Source organism: Telopea speciosissima, chromosome 6, assembly GCF_018873765.1.
Source record: "Telopea speciosissima isolate NSW1024214 ecotype Mountain lineage chromosome 6, Tspe_v1, whole genome shotgun sequence".
Classification (NCBI taxonomy): domain Eukaryota; kingdom Viridiplantae; phylum Streptophyta; class Magnoliopsida; order Proteales; family Proteaceae; genus Telopea; species Telopea speciosissima.
This window is the reverse complement of record NC_057921.1, coordinates 68,417,740-68,436,143: the sequence shown is the minus strand read 5'-3', so window position 1 is coordinate 68,436,143 and position 18,404 is coordinate 68,417,740. Positions and strand designations below refer to the sequence as shown.

At 39.0% G+C, this 18,404-nt stretch overlaps 2 protein-coding genes across 2 annotated transcripts; both read left to right on the top strand.

The window, feature by feature from the left end:
• Positions 1 to 5,558: 5,558 nt before the first annotated feature.
• Positions 5,559 to 9,338, top strand: LOC122663638 (alcohol dehydrogenase-like 4). Its single transcript, XM_043859239.1, has 10 exons — positions 5,559 to 5,656; positions 5,855 to 5,991; positions 6,122 to 6,171; positions 6,321 to 6,649; positions 7,518 to 7,600; positions 7,690 to 7,765; positions 7,923 to 7,984; positions 8,476 to 8,571; positions 8,869 to 9,030; positions 9,214 to 9,338. Exons 1-10 carry the CDS (start codon positions 5,581 to 5,583, stop codon positions 9,322 to 9,324), a joined length of 1,182 nt encoding a protein of 393 aa, XP_043715174.1. The 5' UTR covers positions 5,559 to 5,580; the 3' UTR covers positions 9,325 to 9,338.
• A 2,194-nt stretch (positions 9,339 to 11,532) lies between these two features.
• LOC122663639 (alcohol dehydrogenase-like 4) lies at positions 11,533 to 16,464 on the top strand. The gene is made up of 10 exons (XM_043859241.1): positions 11,533 to 11,632; positions 11,796 to 11,932; positions 12,085 to 12,134; positions 12,277 to 12,608; positions 12,912 to 12,994; positions 13,149 to 13,224; positions 13,345 to 13,421; positions 14,990 to 15,085; positions 16,032 to 16,193; positions 16,320 to 16,464. The coding sequence occupies exons 1-10, from the start codon at positions 11,587 to 11,589 to the stop codon at positions 16,428 to 16,430; spliced, it is 1,170 nt and encodes a 389-aa protein (XP_043715176.1). The 5' UTR covers positions 11,533 to 11,586; the 3' UTR covers positions 16,431 to 16,464.
• The last annotated feature ends 1,940 nt before the right edge of the window (positions 16,465 to 18,404 follow it).

Genomic DNA, 18,404 nt, shown 5'->3' with positions numbered 1-18,404 from the left:
TAGAATAATCTAAGTCAATCAATGCAATTCGATTTTTCAAACCTTGATTTCGAGTTCTAGACCCACTCATTCCAACCCCAAGATGGTGCTAAAATAGCAAGGGCGTTCGACTATTCTCTACCCTTAGATTATGGGTCATTTGCACGAGATTCCATGATTTTCATATTTGTTGGACTCCCTTAATACATGTGAGTTCTTGGGTTTTACCCAAAATTATAAGTATATGTATTAGTTTCTATATTGGTCTCGGTTAATATTGATATGATATCGTTATATAGAGGTTGGGATCAGGCTGGTATTGGACATAATTTCTAAATTGATTTGGCCGACATAACCAAACCGCATTGATGTCGAGCTCCAATAATACCAATATGTATCAGCTGCTATAGAGATACGATATCGACACTTAGAACTATGGTCATTTACCTTTAGTCTAACCCTACTCCAAGGGTAAGGGCGTCAATTGAGTATAGAATCAGCCATTCGGTTTGGATCCGGTTCGGTTCCAAGCAATGGCAGTGGGATCCAGTTCTAGACCAAGTCCCGGAATGGTTCTAGAATTGAATATTCTATCCGTTTCTAGACGGTTCTAGTTTGGATCTGGTTAAAATTCGGTTCTTGTATTCTGTTCTTATTTGGTTGTTACCTCCGGTTACTATATTCAATTTAAATTCGGTTATGCCATTCGGTTCTCGTTCGGTTATAATATTCACTAGACAAATCAATGTTTATTTCTCCATAAGACAAATCAATAGTAATTGACATCCTTAGTTTGCGACAGATCCTTCGTTTGCATTTTGCTTACCCCAGGAAAGATGAAGTAGTAAAGACTAAAGAGAAAGAAGTGAGAATTGAAAGGTTAAGTTAACCATGTAACCGGCAATTAGAGTTTTTTAAACCTAATAAAATATTAAAGTTTTATGTTAATTTTTAAGACGGGTATTCAGTCTGGATCCAGATAGACCTGCCAGATAGGTGGATAGATCCAAATCAAATCCGAACCAAATTATAAAGATATTTTCAGATCTAGGACTTAACCGTATTAAATTCAATCCAGATCGAAAATGGATATTCGGTCCAGATCCGGATTCGATACTTGGTTATTGGTTACTCATTGACACCCTTATCCAAGGGGATGCATTAAGTCGCTTGATCATGGTCAAAGTTGAGCAAGCCCATGTCTTATCAGTTCGACATGGTACACCTAAGTTCGCTTTTTTGCGTGAATCTTATTTTCTAAATGGGCCTAAAATTGGGTTCGATTAATTTACATCCATGTTGACGCACACAAACAAACGAAATCACATAGTCCCATACACACACACACACACACACACACACAGAGAGAGAGAGAGAGAGAGAGAGAGAGAGAGAGAGAGAGAGAGAGAGAGAGAGAGAGAGAGAGAGAGTGAGTCTCCAGGGAGTCCAGCATGCCCAGGGTATATCCAACCATTGGGTTGTGCCGCACACATCTCTAGGCATGCATCGAGATGTGTGTGATACAACACAACCCTTGGATCCCCCTGGGCGTTGAGCTCCCTAGAGAGGAGCCGGATCCAAGAGAGAGAAGGGATAATACAAAACCAAATACGACAAAGCCAATTTCACAAGCAACTCTCGAGGTTGGTTTCCAGCTTGGGCCTTCTGAGAATCAACGTGAAAAAAAAAATCCTCTTCAATTCCCTAAAATGCCCCTTTTGTTTGAGGAGAAGGTGGGGTGGGATTGTTGAGAAGATGGGACCCACATGTTGTTGGTGTTTGTTGGGATCGAAATATTGAGGAAAAATTACTTTTCCCATGAACAGTAACCACAGTCCTACCACCAATTTAGTGGGACTTCAAATACGATAGGATGGGGGTGGGGTTTTGAAATGCCACATCATCACACAAAGCATTTTTTTAATAATGTTTTCTGAACTTTTTTGTATGTTCACCACCCTAGGACAACCAAACAAGGTTGGGGTGGGATTTTGAAGTGTCACGTCAGCATTTTCCTATCCCAATTCTCCCACCCCACCCAAATCTCCTCTAAACAAACGAAACCTAAATTGCAGTGTAGTTCGAGGCGGAGAGCTCGACACCTGGCAAGTGTGACATCCAACGGTGTCGAGCTCGAGAAGAAAGAAAAAATATATATAAACAGACTCAATTGATCTCCAATTGTTGGATGTCGCTGCTACCACGTGTTGACCTCTCAACCTCTTTACACCCTATTTTCGGTCTATTTCGATCAATAGAGAAATAGACCGAAATCTATTTCAGTCAAGATTAACATGTTAATTAGTGACCGAAAAACAGTTAGAAAATGGTCAGTGACCGAAAACGGTCAGTAATCGAAAACGATCAATGACCGATAAACGGTCAGTGACCGGCGAACGGTTAGCAAGGTGCAACAAGCTCTCAAAGAAGTGGGTAGTTGTGAAACTACCTCTCAAAGAATTGGGTAGTTATGAAATCAACACAACAAGTCTTTACTTTTATCTGTCATTTTTTTTTTTTTTTTTGAGACAAGAGGGGTATCCGACTTTAGGCCGACCAAATCCCCCCTGGGCTCGTACATGACCCCCCCGTCACGCACGAACCGGGAGCTTCTGGGCCTTAGTGAGCCTCGGGCGGGTGGCCCCAAGAAATTATGCAGCGGCGAAGGTTTGATCACGAGACCTCGCTTCCTGAGTTATCTGTCATTTTCCTTTCTAGGAGTAGTGTAATTGTAAATGGTTTCTGTTCTTTTCCTTAAAAGAAGTTGTTGGAGTTACTCTCTAATAGTACTATTACATTCAGTGATGCATCCTTCCAAGTCAAATTGAAGATCTCTGCAGTCCTTCATTTTACCAAAGATGTATTTGGAGAGAAAATTAATTTGATTACTTCTTTTTCTTGTTCTTGGCATTGCAATCTTTGCATTTCTTTTTGAAAAGTCATTGGATCACCAAGACACTGGTAGAACCCACTCTTTAATTCAATTCACATTATGGAATAGTTTCCACATCCAATAACGGTCTCCAGACCTAAGAAATTTGGAGGAAACACAACCCCAAACTGCACCGCACTCCGCGATCAAGGAATTGGATAGGATTTTAATCCAGAATCAACACCTTCCCATGCCCATTTCTGATCAAATCCTGCAGATACTGAGAGTAGCTCCTCCATCGTCCTTGTCTCCAAAACAACTCGTGCAGCTGCTGCTTTGTTATAATCACTTTGATCTGCAGAAAAAAATGCTCTCCATATTGATATGTTGGGCAGTCGGCCAAAATCGATAAGACGGGTGGAAGGGAAACAGCAGAAGGAAGCAGATAATACACACCCCCAAATCCTAATCTTCAGCTTGTAATCAGGTGGTAGATGTTGTGAGCGGTTTTTCTCCTCTTAGGTTCCCTGACCAGTCAGGTTCGCAGGTCCTTCTCATAGGGGGGCAGAAATGATGACCTCACCCCACCCGGGCAGCGTGTTCGGACAGGGGGCGAGGTTGTCATTCAGAGGATTTCTAGAGAATTGTTCTAACTTACTACTTGTCAATTTAAATTTAAGGACTGAGTTTCCACACCCTCGAATCCCTTGTCCAACGGGTGTAGGGGTAGGGGCATTATCGACTTCGTCCTACAAGGGGTAAGACTATCAAACATTGATTACCGGACGATGAAGGAAATTTTCCCCCTAAATATAATAATGTACCAACATTTGTTTGTAGTCATGCATTTTCTTGATAGTCATAGCATTGTTATGCACTCTTTTGGTATTTCTGAAATTTTTATGAACTTTATTTTATCACTTGGCGCGTTGGTTAAGTGCTCACTTACTGAATAGAACACTTGGTCACGGGTTCAAGTTCTCGAAACAGTCTCTCTGGAAACAAGGGTGAGACTACGTACATTTGACCCTTCCCAGCCTTTGCTAAACGCGGGAACCTTGTACATTGGATATGCCCTTTATTTTCTCTACAAAATTTCAACCCCCATTAAACCTGCCATATGATACAAATAGGTAGATTGTTCATAAAACCTGCTAAAGAAAACAAGGCTTAGCATCTTCTTACTCATCTTTGATGTAAATATGTAATGCATTGAGTATTCGTTTCTTTATACAGAAAAGGCAGAAGAGTTGGTATAATCAATCTCTTTTGTTCTATGGATTATAACCCCGATCAACTGCTTAAATGAGTTTTACTTATTTCGAAAAATTAGCTTTAGCAGCTTAAGTAGTAATTAACTTATCATAATATCATTGTTAGATTATTATAAATAAAAATTGGGATAAAAAGTCTTTGGAATGCTTAATATCTTGCGGTACGTCAAAATGTTTCATCCATAGTTGCGAGTTCGAACAGACCCAACCTGTTATTATCAATCCTCGGGAGTCCTAATCCTACTCCGACCGCCCTGTGGGATGAGTTCACGACAACTTTGCTGGGTCAAACCATTGACTGGGCTAACGGTCCAATTGATTCAGGTAAATTCATGGTCCTTGTCGAGAAAGACACCGTGATCTGGACAGTGATTAGTCATCGTTATCTAAGTCTGTGACAATGGTGGATTGAAATTGAAATCTGGAACAGGGAGGCCTAAATATGTTATCTATAAAAATAAATAATAAAAAAAATAAGGGGCCTAAAATATGGAATTTAACTCCTCTCATGTTCCCTATCCGGTCAGGTTCGTAGGTTCCTCTCATAGGGGGTTGGAAATAACGACCTCACCCCGTGCCCAAACATACTGTCCAGATGGGATGAGGCTGCCATTTTCACCCTTCCTATGAGAAGAACCTACGAACCTGATAGGGGGAACCTGAGAGGAGAAAAATTCATACATGAGTCTACCTACTGGGCATCGATTTGGCCGGTCTGCAATAACTCCAAAGTGACTGGCAAGTTGACCGGTAGAGACTAGGGAACAGCAGCAGTTATTGCAGAGACGGGCTGGGCTGGGCTGGGCTGGTGGGTGGACATCCACTTCTTGGGAGGGAGTGGGGACAAATGAACATCCCCCCTTGGCGGCAAGAGTCAGCAGCAAGGCCTCAACTTTGGATGCCTCAAACTCAATTACTCAAAGCCAAACTGCCAAAGGTGAAAGGCCCATGCACCAAGCATTGATTGCCTAACTTGGAACGGCAAGGCCTCAACTTTGCCTCAATTACTCGAACCCAAACTGCCAATGGTGAAAAAAAGGGCCAAGCATTAATTGCCTAACTTGGAATGGCAAGGCCTCACTCAAACTTCAACCTTCAACCTTCCTCAATTACTCAAAGCGAAACTGCCAATGGTGAAAGAAAAAAAGGGCCAAACTTTGATTACCTATTTGGGACGGCAATGGTGATAACTTTCCTAATTGGGACGTCAATAGTGATGCAATTTGTGGAACCATCAACCCTTTTCATACCCATTTTTTACTTTGTCGACATTTCGTCACAGGATCATACCTCGACTTTTTCCAATCACCTCAGCTGTATTGTATTGAAAAGCCCAATCACCCTATTTGCTTACTTTTCTAAACTCCCGTCGTTATAAATACAACAACAATTAAAGCTTCGCAAAACATAGAGCACCATTGTGAGAGAGAGAGAGAGAGAGAGAGAGACACAGATATGGGAAGCTTGTTCGATGAAACTTCTAATGGCTTCACTTCATTTCAGACAGCTGGAAAGGTCATTACGAGTAAGGGTAAGAACACAGCAGTTCTTTCCACTAATGATTTTTTCTCCTCTCCCTTGATTGCTTGTCTAATTGTATTGTTTTTCTGTTTTTTTTGTTTTTTTTTTTTTTTTTGTTTGTTTTTGTTCCATGATCATATGATAATCTCCATTGTAACTTAGTTGCACCCATTCTTGACTTCTTATATTTAAAACTTGTGTGATGAAGCTGCAATTGTTTGGGGACCGGGACAGCCATTTGTAATAGAAGAAGTGAAAGTCGATCCTCCTCAAAGGATGGAGGTTCGGATTAAGATCCTCTACACTTCAGTCTGTCATACCGATCTCAGTGCTTGGAAAGGCGAGGTAATTAATTGATTGAATCATTTTAGTGTTAAATAGAATTTTGAATTTTACTAAAGTTAACAAAATTAATCACGTACTAACCCCTCAATTCTTCTTCATTGTTTAACAACAACAACAACAACAACAAAAGAACGTGGCGCATCGAGCCTATCCTCGAATCCTTGGCCACGAAGCTGCCGGGTAAGATTTTTGAGTCACTCACTACCTGCTGCAATTCACTGTAATCTCTTACTCAAGAAAGAAGACTTTCATCGAGAATGTGTTATGATGCAATATATTCATTCATTTCAAAATGTTGTGAATGATGATGGAGTTGATGATACTAACAGAGTCGTGGAGAGCGTGGGAGAAGGGGTGTTGGACATGAGAGAAGGTGATCACGTGATTCCCATCTTCAATGGAGAGTGTGGACACTGCGTCTACTGCAAATCAGAGAAGACTAACCTGTGCGAGACGTTCCGAGTCAATCCGCTCAAGAAGGTGATGCACAACGACGGCAAGTCGAGGTTCACGAGCAGACATGGCCAACCCATCTACCACTTCCTTAACACCTCCACTTTCAGCGAGTACACCGTCCTCGACTCCGCCTGCGTTGTTAAGATCCATCCGGAGGCTCCTCTAAAGAAAATGACCTTGCTTGCCTGTTGCGTTTCTACAGGTTTGATCTACACTAAAGTCGGGTTTGAAAAACAATAAGATTCATAAAATTAAGGCTTCGGGGAGTAGGGGTGTACGTGTAAGTTTGGCTCTGTCAGTCTAAACCCACCCTGAGCCTGAAAAGGGTCTGGGCTGGATTTTTAAACCTTGAGAACCAGTTAGGTTTGAAATTTTCAAGCCCGACATTAGGGTCGGACTGGATTAGAGTTGAAGCTTTGGGCTAACCCCAACCCACCCTGTGTTTGTGATCGCATGTGTGAAGTCCTTGGGAAGCTACAGGCTTAGATTAAGATTTGGAGCAGACAGGAGCCCTTTAGGAAGAGCTACCTAATCCAAATGGGCTGTGCCATAAACATTGTTTTTGAAAATGTACGTGAGGGTGTATTACGATCCCATATCTCATCCAGAGGAGGGTTGATCGCACATCTAAGGGATTTGGTGTGGATCGATATTGTCTTGGGTTGTCTCAATTTATAAGTCGGTTTCTGAAGTCTTAGGGTTCTTCTCTCACCTTAAAAGTCAGATTTTATGGGCGAATTATCGTTAGTTAATTAGGTGAGGTTCGTGTCATACTCATGTAAAGAAAATTTAGGGGAAGCAAAAGTGAAAATTGGTCATATAGCTGACTATTCTTTCCCTAGCATAAAGTACGGATAAGTAACCGGGCCTGGACTTGGGCCTGGGAGGCGATGGATCCATCAGATTCATATCCAAAATAGTCCCCATCAATATTAATATTATTGTCGGATAAGAGAGTTCCTGGTCTGGCTTATCTTCCTAATTACATAATTATATACATATATTATGTCAAATAATTAGAGTGGCTATTTATGGTGAGTGATCCTTTGTTTTGGGTTGTTGATTCCTAGGGTTGGGAGCAGCATGGAACACAGCGAAGGTGCAAGCAGGTTCCACAATAGCCATCTTTGGGTTGGGCAGTGTGGGACTAGCTGTAATCTCCAAACTCTTTCCAACTGTTTTTTACGCTTCAATTTCCACCTTATTAAATCTTTAATTATGTTTAATTTATAATTAATACAGGTTGCACAAGGAGCAAGAGCAAGAGGAGCTTCTAAGATAATCGGCATCGACATCAATCCACAAAAATTCATCACGGGTAACTAACCTAACCTAATCCATGCTTTTCATTTAATTAACAGAAAAAAATAAAAAACTAATAAAATAAAAGAGATGATGAATTTATTTTAACTGTTAATCTCTGTTTTACTTTTAACCTTGATACGTCTCCTGTATGGTATTTATATCTTCTCCAGGACAATCGATGGGAGTCACGGATTTCATCAATCCTAACGATCTCCAGGAACCCTTGCATGAGGTAGAGAGATACACTGTGGATCTGTTTATTATTATTAGCTTTAAATAAATTTGCTTGCAAGCTTCACCGGCCCCATCAAGATTTTGGATTAGATTTAATTAATGGTAGGATTTGGCTGCCACCACATGACCCATTATCAAATTGTCAGTTTGCTTGCTAAACTGATCTTTGACTAATGGTTTTGTAATTTTTTTTTGTTTCTTTGTCGTTTTTTGTCGTATTTGGAATTGACTTCAATGCTACAGAAAGAAAAAAAAAACCAAAAACACAATAAAAGTTTAAAATGCATTTGCCATTTTTTTTTAATGCAAAAAAAAAAGACATTAAATAGAACCTTAATTTTGCTTTTTAAAATATAATTTAGTATTATATAAACTTATGATCTACGCATCAAATATTAAATTTAATTTACACAAAATGAATTGATCACTTGGTCCCATAATTTATGTGTATATTTATGTGTCATGTTATTGTGGTTGTTATTGGTGCAGAAAATAGTGGAAATGACAGGAGGAGGAGTAGACTACAGCTTTGAGTGTGTAGGGAACCTAGGGGTTTTGCGTGAGGCCTTCTTATCTACACATGATGTATGTAATTTATTTATTTATTTGCTTGTTACATGGAAACTTCTAATCATCTATCTATCGATCTATCTATCACATTCCCCCGTCTGATAAGCTTATTAAAACAATATATCTACCGTATTGAGTCATGTGCACGCAGTTGGTTGGTTTTGGTTGTGTCAAATGATTATTAATATACTAGTTGTTCTTCTTGTGGTTTAATCATGTGTCAAATTTTAGATTCAAATTCAATCAAATACCTTTCCATGAATATTATGAAAGTTATTCATTGGACGTTACTTTGAATGGAACTCTTAACAGGGTTGGGGGTTGACAGTAATTTTAGGAATTCATCTTTTACCAAAGATGCTCCCCTTCCATCCAATGGAGTTGTTTGAAGGTAGGAAACTGATCGGATCAGTCTTTGGAGACTTCAAAGGAAAGACACAATTCCCTGATTTTGTTGATCAATGCATGCGTGGGGTACGTCAGTACTTTCATCATCTAATATACTTTCCAAGCAGTAATGGATGTAGTAGCTCTTTCTTTTGAGTTTTTTCAGTTCTTAGCAAATAAAAAATAAAAATTTTACTTATTATTTTGTCAATTACTTACTAAGTCGGGGATTGGTGCTGCTGCTGGTGGGTTTCCTTCCCGATCGATCAGGTAGTGAACTTAGATGGTTTCATAACTCATGAGCTTCCCTTCACCAAAATAAACGAAGCATTCCAATTGCTGATCGATGGCAAATCTTTGAGGTGCCTCCTGCTGCATTAAGCTTTACTCTTACTTGGCATATATGGTGGTGGTGTGAAGCCCGTTTAATGTATGTAAATGTACAACTATTAATTTCCATGTTCTTCTTGTATTATTATTACTGTACGTATGATGTATATAAGTTTTATATTTTTGTTATGGATAACTCGAACAACAAATGCATGCACGTGACTCTTGTTCTACCCAAGTATTAATTTGTTTCATTAATTTTGGTAACCTTGCAAAAGCTGTGAGGTAATAATTCCAACCACATCCACTTCTAATACAAACATATCACATAAGCTTTTTTTGGCATTGGAAACACCAATCTACTGTCATTGTTACTATCCTAGCTCATTTTTTGGATGCCCAAATTAAATGCTCTTAATTCAGTAGACCTCCAATCTACCGAAGTCATTGTTTTTAACTATCTGATCGAAACATGTGTTAATATGATATTGGGAAAAAGTTTACTATCCCAGAGTGTGGCCTATGCCAGCACTCCCATGAGTTTATCTCTTTTCTCCCCATGTGAAAAGATACTTCTGCCCCCTTGTTTTAAGGAGGAGAAAGATAGACACATGGGAGTGCTGGCGTAGGCCACACTCCCGTACACAAAACTGCTTCCCTATGATATTTTAAAAAGTATTTAAAAATGTTAATCCTATTGAGACTTTTCAAATGAAATTTTGCCTCTCGGAGCAGATCAAAACAAGTATAATATTGTACCCTACCAAAAAAAAAACCCATTAGTTTTTAGAGAAATTTTCACTTAATCTTCTACCAAAAAAATTTTTTTTTTTTTTAAGACCATGTGATTTTGTCATGTGGCATAATGATGTGATAGAGTTTGATCCTTGGCACGGTTGGAATGGTAATGTGGAATGGTAATGTGTAAAAAAATGAATTACACTCATAATTACCATTTATTTTGCTAGAGCTATGTGGAAGAATGATTGATGCTACAAAGCTAACCATCATTCTAAGGAATGATGGAGCAGGAAGAGAGGGAAAATACCCTTTATAGAGTGCGACTCTACAGCGGTGGTATCTTGTATATTATCAACAAATCTACCATGGAACTTTCTACAACTTTGGAGGATAGTAGCAGGATACCTAGACTCCATACAGTGGAAAATGACACAGAAGTTAACAACATAGCTGATGTGCTAGCAAAAAAGGCAGCAAGGAGTAAAGAATCACAGACATGGGTCACAACACCTAATTGTATAACTCACTCCATTGGATGGGAGGCACTCGGCCGCCCATATTACAGGTTTTAACCTGGATGTGTTGTGATTATCCCTCTACTGAATAAGTAGGGATAGTCGCCGGATGTACTATGTTTTTCATTTATTTTCTTAATATATACTTTGTTGTTCTTTAGCAAAAAAAAACAAAAAAAGGGAAAATACCCTTTAAAATCTCATTTCCTTGACTGCCAACTTTGTAGCAGGAACATTCTTGCCACTAGTGTAGCAACAAAATTTTGTCTGAAAGAAAGAGCTATCGTATGGAACGAGAGCTTCAGGAAAGATGCACGGGTGGGTATAGTAATGGGAGCTTTTCCTTGTACGAAAATCTCCTCCCTTCTTCCACTCGGTCTGTTTAGAAGAATAACTATAACCATTTCAATCATGTTTTCATGTTCCAATTGAATACTTTCCAAGAAATGGAGGGATGTGAGAGTGGGTTGCTGGTTACGGCTCAGACATTTATTACCCATACTCTACATACGAGATCATCTACAACAATGACATTTAACCACCAGAGTCAGGAAAGAAGGAATCAAAGAGAATCATGTTCAGGAATTAAGATCCCGCGCAAGTAACGAGCCACGTCGTTTACAGTGTTAAACGACAGTGACATATTATTTTTACCCGCACCCCACTTACCGACCTCCTGTTACTCCTCCCCTCCCCCTTTCCCAAAAGACTTGGTAAGCATCGATGATTGACTTAGTAGAGTTCTGTTTTGTATGGAGATTGGAGAGAAACACAAAACTGTTTCCTGCGCCGAACAACGGCGGCTTCACTGTGGTGTTAGTTTTAGCTATGAATGACTTCGATTAACAAACATTAATTCTAAGTTTGGAATAGAACTAGTCCAACAAGCACCCCAAACGTCCCTTTTGAAAAAAAGGATAGCTCAAAAGTTTTTTTATTAAAGATTGGGCACCTCAAGTGTATTTTACCCTAAATATATAGTACTAAGCTACAACCTGATCGAATATCCAAAACAAGCTCTCTCAAAAGTGAGGAGTAAATTAAGAGAAAGGGAGAGATGGGCAACTCCGATGAGACGAAAGGGAAGGTCATCACTTGCAAAGGTATGTATCATCTCTCTCTCGCTCTCTCTTTCTTTCTTTCTTTCTTTGTTTCTTTGTGTCTCTGTGCCTCTGTGTTTGTGACTATCTCTTTCTCTTACAATCTTCTTCTTTAATTCTTCTAAGAGACTAAAAAAACTTCTTGTTTATTTATTGCACCTTGAAGCTGCTGTTGTCTGGGGTCCAGGACAACCGATTTCCATAGAAGAAGTGCAAGTCCATCCTCCCCAGAAAATGGAGGTCCGAATGAAGGTCCTTTACACCTCGATTTGCCACACAGATCTCAGTGCTTGGAAAGGAGAGGTAAGGCGAGGATATATGCGAATTAAGGAGAAGAAATAAAAAAGCCCAATATAGTACTTTTGTATTCAATTTCTTAATTAATAATGAGAATTAATACTCACTCTTCTGATGAAAGAAATTCTTTGTTTCGTGTTCAAAATTTCAACTTGAAGAACGAGGCCCAACAAATGTATCCTCGAATACTAGGCCATGAAGCTGCAGGGTAACCATTAATTAATTAATTAAGCCTTCAATTCAATTCAATTCTCTTGTTATGTTTATCATCATCAAATATTTCTGAATGAATGAAATTGAAATTGAAATTGAAATTGGCCGGATATATATATATATATATAAATGGGCAGGATCGTTGAGAGCGTGGGAGAAGGAGTGTTGGACATGAGAGAAGGTGACAACGTGGTTCCAATTTTCAATGGAGAATGCGGTGATTGTTCCTATTGTAAGTCCGACAAAACTAACCTCTGCAAGAGGTTCCGGGTGAATCCGATGAAAGCCGTCATGGTTAACGACTGGAAAACAAGGTTCTGGACGCGTGACGGTCAGAAGCCCATTTACCATTTCCTTAACACCTCCACCTTTGTGGAGTACACCGTGCTCGACTCCGCCTGTGTCGTTAAGATAGATGCCAATGCTCCTCTAAGGAAGATGAGCTTGCTCAGCTGTGGCGTTTCTACAGGTATGCATGTACCTACCTAGCTAGCTACTATTAATTCCTCAACTCCAGAAATCTCACTCTCTCTCATAATCATTCATGTGTTCAGGACAGTCAATATATTGGATTTCAATCAAATACCCTCCCATGAATTTTATAAGTAAAGTTTTTTTTTTTTTTTTCTGGTGTGGAATTGACATTCCAATCTCCACATGATCAAGGATAGGAGTGATACGATAAATGACCATATGGTCATGGATCTGAGATTTTTTTTTTTTTTTTTTTTTTTTTTTTCTATAAAGAATATAAAATTGTGTTGGGTTCAAGGAATTGGAGCTGCTTGGAACACGGCAAACGTGCAAGAAGGATCAAGCGTTGCCATCTTTGGTTTGGGTGCTGTGGGGCTCGCTGTAAGTGGAAAAGTCTTGACCTTCTCCCTCTCTCTCTCTCTCTCTCTCTCTCTCTGTCTCTCTCTGTTTCCCTGTGTCTCTGTGTTTGTTTGTGTCTGTCTCTGTGTTGGAGACTATGAGGAGAGTTGATTAATCAAGTGATCCATGGGCTCAGGTAGCGGAAGGAGCACGGTTAAGAGGAGCTTCTCAAATCATAGGCATCGACATCAATTCAGAAAAATTTATCAAAGGTGACGTTTTCACTAAACTTTGATTCAGTTTTAATTGCTAAATTGACTCACTATTTACTCATTAATTGTGGATTTTATGTACTAAACTATTATTGGTGTCTCTAATCCAATTGTATGCAGGCAAAACAGTAGGAATTAACCATTTCATTAACCCAAATGATCTCCCGAATGAGAAAGGTCAAAAAGCTGTACATGAGGTAAGTACTCAATTGTTTACAGTTTTGGGGATTCCAGGCTGGATTTGTTTGGGAGAGAAACAAACTCTTAAGTTATTAGCGCTTGGGTAGAGACAGGAAATTAAAAACTAGAGAAAGCGTATGGATTAGTAGGAGGGAGGGTGGATGGGGGTCATGCATGGATGGTCTCATGGGTCGTCCAGCTCTGCTCTGCTTCCATTTTATTAAATATCACATCAGACATTGAACCTATCCTTTTTTTGCCTTACTTTACCCTAACTTGCACTCTCCCTCCTCCTTAGTCTTCCTTGCATACTTACCGTGAGAGCCCAAGTAGGCCCCAGCTACCCACCAAAGACAAGTTAGTGGTCAGGAGACTCAGGACCCAACCAGGACTGTCATGATGACATTGGAAACCTGCCGACACTGCTTCCTGACATCAAGGTCGGAACAAATGGAAAAAATCCATTTTTAGTTTTAAAATATGAAATTTCATTCGATTTGATTTGGTTTTGTTTTTTTGCTTTAATTTTTTGTTTTAAACCTAGTCGAATAAGTGTAACCTATATAAATTGATTCTACAGTCTTCCTTTTTTTTTTTTTTTTTTTTTTGGTAAAACGATTCTACAGACATAATAATTGTTTGAAATTACCCATTAAAGGTTTCTTTGTTGTGTTGTGTACAAAGGATTGAAAAATATTAGATTTGATTGAGAGTCATATCCATTGGGAAATATTAAGATTTTGTTTCTAATAATTAATTCCTCCTATCTTTTTAATTTTTTTTTTTTTTTGGATACCGAAGACCTTAGAAAGTCAGAGTGAGATTAGTATTAGTTTAATAACAAATTGTCCAACACACGCATTGATTTACGCAAGCTTGATTAATTGTGTCTACGAGCTGTTATTATCCTATTTAATTAATTACATTTGGAGTGTTGGGGGTGGGGGACGTTAAGTCGTTACCTCCAAGGCCCGAGGCCATCATGTCTTGGACAGTGGACGAAACGATCTCCAGAAAAAAAAAAAAAAAAAAGAAAGTTTAAAAACACATTACATGTCTGTTTCTATCTTAACCTTAATTGTTTACCCAAAAAAGTAAACCTTAATTGCATTTTGTATTCATTACAGTGGGGATCTACCAGTCAGCGGTCTTTAAAAAATTTTGTTTCCTGTTGTTTTTTTAAAAGGAAAACTTGGATGATATAATTTAGATCTAGGGAGACTTATCTTCAGAGCCGCCGGGGATTTCTTACACTCTCTCACACGTAATTTTTTTTCTATTTTTTCTTTAAAAAAAATTAATGGAATTATTCTTTGTGAGAGTTGCATAAGATATCCTTGTATAGTCACCTTCCTATCCATAATATCCATACAACTGACTTAAAAATAGTCAAATCATATCTCATATATCATGGGTGGGGCGAGGTGGGTTCTGGGTACCCATTTCAACCCGCCACATTGTCATCCATTATGGTGGCATGCGACGTCTTTTCTGTTTCTTCTTTTGACTAAACCAAATGAACATATCTTGTAAATATAAGGTTTTACTAATAAACTATTACCACCCTGTACCCCTGGTGGTGCAGATTATTCAAGAAATGACTAAAGGAGGTGTTGATTACAGCTTCGAGTGCTCAGGAAACTTGGAAGTTCTTCGGGAGGCCTTCTTGTCCACCCATGATGTGCGTTCGTATGTTTATTTGTTTGTTTTTTCTGTTTTTCTCTAGTTTATTAATTCTGTGGTTTGTAGAATAAAAAAATATTCTGAGTCTAACGGATAGGATATGCTAGAAATGATCTTGTTGTCCTCTTATGTGGTGATATTTTTTATCACACGCACCTCATTGGTGTGCTCTTTTATTCCGCTTATTTCACAAAGGAAAGAGAAGAATAAAAGGGGTTATGAACCTTCCATAGTTTAAAAAGGCTAAAAAAGATTATCACATCCATCAACTTGGTCAATGAAGAGATTGAAAGTTCCTTAATGCCTTTTCATTAGAGTTTTTGTCACTAGAAATTATTTTCTCTATAATCTGGTGACTAAAACCATATTTGCTAGGTTACTTTCTGGTGATGTCACAACCCAGTCCTATGTCCAGTAAAATAATATTTATTTTCAATTTTGCACACAAATTATCCAGAAAAGACAGAGTTTCCATATATATGATGATGTGTCCTGATAATAGTCCACATAGCTGGTGATCAATGTAGCCTCATTGTCGTTACCTTTATTTATTTTTTTTATTTATAAATTATGGATAGTTTTTTTAATTACATAAAGGAGAAGGGGAGTTTATTAACATGTATCCTTATATGTTTTTCAACCAGCCAAATGTATGGTCATATGCACGTTCTTGTAGGGACCAGGATCCTTTGCAATACCGGTGGGGCAGCAAAGGATTTTAATACTTCTTGTAGTGTCTTGGTTTTGTCATAATTTAATATTTTTTGTCATTTGACTAATTATCCTATTTAAGGTTGTAAATCGATACATGGGCCAAAGACCTTTGAGGTGTATTTGTTCACAAAATTTGATCAATCAGACCGTTACACCCTTAATAATTTAGAACTTAGACAGCATCACTGGTAAGCAACTATTATGATGAGTTTCAATATTTTTGGGTGCAGGGATGGGGATTGACAGTAGTATTGGGTATCCATCCGACGCCAAGAATGCTCCCTCTTCATCCCATGGAACTCTTCGATGGTAGGAGAATCGTGGGATCCGTCTTTGGAGACTTCAAAGGAAAGACTCAATTACCTCATTTCGCCTTGGAATGCATGCATGGGGTCAGCAACCTCATCATCATTAACCCTTTCTGTGCCTCGATCGTTTTTTCCCCCTTGTTTTATATATATATATGTTATTGTTTCGATCTCACAGCTCATGTAATCACCTTCTTCTCTTCAATTCAGGTTGTGAATTTGGATGGGTTTATCAGTCACGAGCTTCCTTTTGCTGAGATCAATGAAGCATTCCAATTGCTTGCGGACGGGAAAGCATTGAGATGCCTTCTCCATCTCTGAAAGTTATTTTTATATACATGGTTTCTAGCTAAGCTTTTTTTAATAATGGAAGATGGACATCTACGTATCCATCTCACAGTCACAGTTGTGTTTTTTTTTTTTTTTTTTTTTTTTTTTCTTATAGAGTTTTATGCTTCTAACAGTTTCTGTGATTAGTTTCATGTATTACAATATCGAAAATGCCAACATTGTTAGTTATTTTATCTTCATTAGCGTTACCAGTCAATCACCATTCCCCCAAACAATTAATTTTATGAGTTCTTGATGGCAAAGGATCCCTTCTGAATTGTTCCTATTGGGTTTTAAACTAACCTGCCTCACATATTCTGTGAGATAGTAGCCCATTAAGATATGGAGCCAGCCCAACTACGAAAATAATCCGCAATGACCCAACAACATATGAAGATTGGGCTCATTATGGGCTGTGATGTACCCAGAGGCTTTAGCTTAGCTCCATCTGGGCCCGTCTTCCCAAAGCCCACTCTATGTGTTAGAAATTAACCCCAGCCCAGGCTTTGAAAAAGCCAGATGGTACAGTTGGACTGGACCTAGGGTGCATGACCATATACACTCTCTCTCTCTCTCTCTCTCTCTCTCTGTGGCTGCGGGTAATAAGTATCCCCCACTCCCTCAAATGGCACATGGGATGAGATCCAGATTTTGTAGACAAATAGACCCCAAGGATGTCCTTGTTCACATAAAATTTTAGTTCTATCAAAGTTATTGGTTGAACTTGGCTCAGGTTCATGTACAAGAACATACTTGTAGGCCTGCAAGCCAAAGATTCCATGTGGATGGCTTGCAGGAGTACAAGAATGTTTCGTACATGAACCTGAGTCGGCCTCTAATATTCGTAGACCAAAACCCCATAACCCACGGTCTATTCAAAAATTACCAATCCAAATGATTAAGAGAACAAGGACTAAGTTTTCCTTCAATCCTAGGGAGAAAAAAAAAAAACCCCAGGGTCCCCCCACGCCACCTATTATGCTCTAATCTGACGGTGCTGATGACCATGATGAAATGGTTCCTCTTTCTTCACCATGGGTGAAGGGAAGGGAAACTCGAGTACTCAATCTGAAGAACATTGCTTGGACTTTACCAGTCGTCCAGTCCTAACTATGTTTAACTGCTAAAAGGCCCAAGAAGAGGAGAAAGGATTATGAAAGAACATTATCAAATTGAACTGAAGGTTACTTACTTGACCTTTTTGTCAATAAACCAGGTTGGCAAGCATTCTTAATCTGGCATCGGAACAATGACATGATCCATCCAATTAACCACATCTCTCTCAGAACCAAACAGGGTTTAAAAACCCAGTATTGGGATCCAGATCGGCCCAGCCGATTTCAATCTGGATCGGTAAGAATCGATGAAATCAGCTGAAAAAAACCAAAACCCTAGTTTTTGTATATGATCAGTCCGATATGAATCGACGGATCTGATCAACTTTTTCAAACTCTAGAGCTAAAGTTCAAACATGCTGAATGGGCAATGGGATTGGCCTGTCTTTTGATTCAACCAGAATTAGCTAAATCAGTCGGGAATCATATCGAATCATCCAAAATTAGCTTGAACCCTAAAAATCCATTATCGATCAGCTAGCCCCGATCCGATTTCAATTCTTAGTACTGTACTCCGACCCGAATAAAGTCAGGGGAGGGTCAAAGCCTCGTTGGTGGTCAACCTATCGCTCCCGTCCCTGGCTTTCATGAGAGTGAGAGTGTGGAGTTGTGGACAGGATGAGATAAAAAAATAAAAAATAAAAACAAAAATAGAAATTTAGACTTCAAGATTCCATTTGACCATACTAAGATATACGGAAAAGCCCGGGAAATTTGGAGAGATGGAGGAGGGAAACATCCCAGTTCGTAGCTTGCTTCCAGTGAGTCACAAATTATATGGAAAGATGGCAGCACAGTTGACAATGTTATTCGGGACAAGAAATGATGAAGTAAGTCTGTTCAGACTTCA

Excerpts from the sequence above, each read along its gene's own strand:
- LOC122663639 (XM_043859241.1), top strand. The coding sequence starts at position 11,587 with ATGGGCAACTCCGATGAGACGAAAGGGAAGGTCATCACTTGCAAAG. Across the intron at positions 11,933-12,084 it reads TCAGTGCTTGGAAAGGAGAG|AACGAGGCCCAACAAATGTA; the intron begins GTAAGGCGAGGA and ends TTCAACTTGAAG. Across the intron at positions 12,609-12,911 it reads CAGCTGTGGCGTTTCTACAG|GAATTGGAGCTGCTTGGAAC; the intron begins GTATGCATGTAC and ends GTTGGGTTCAAG.
- LOC122663638 (XM_043859239.1), top strand. The coding sequence starts at position 5,581 with ATGGGAAGCTTGTTCGATGAAACTTCTAATGGCTTCACTTCATTTCAG. Across the intron at positions 7,601-7,689 it reads TGGGCAGTGTGGGACTAGCT|GTTGCACAAGGAGCAAGAGC; the intron begins GTAATCTCCAAA and ends TAATTAATACAG. Across the intron at positions 8,572-8,868 it reads CCTTCTTATCTACACATGAT|GGTTGGGGGTTGACAGTAAT; the intron begins GTATGTAATTTA and ends AACTCTTAACAG.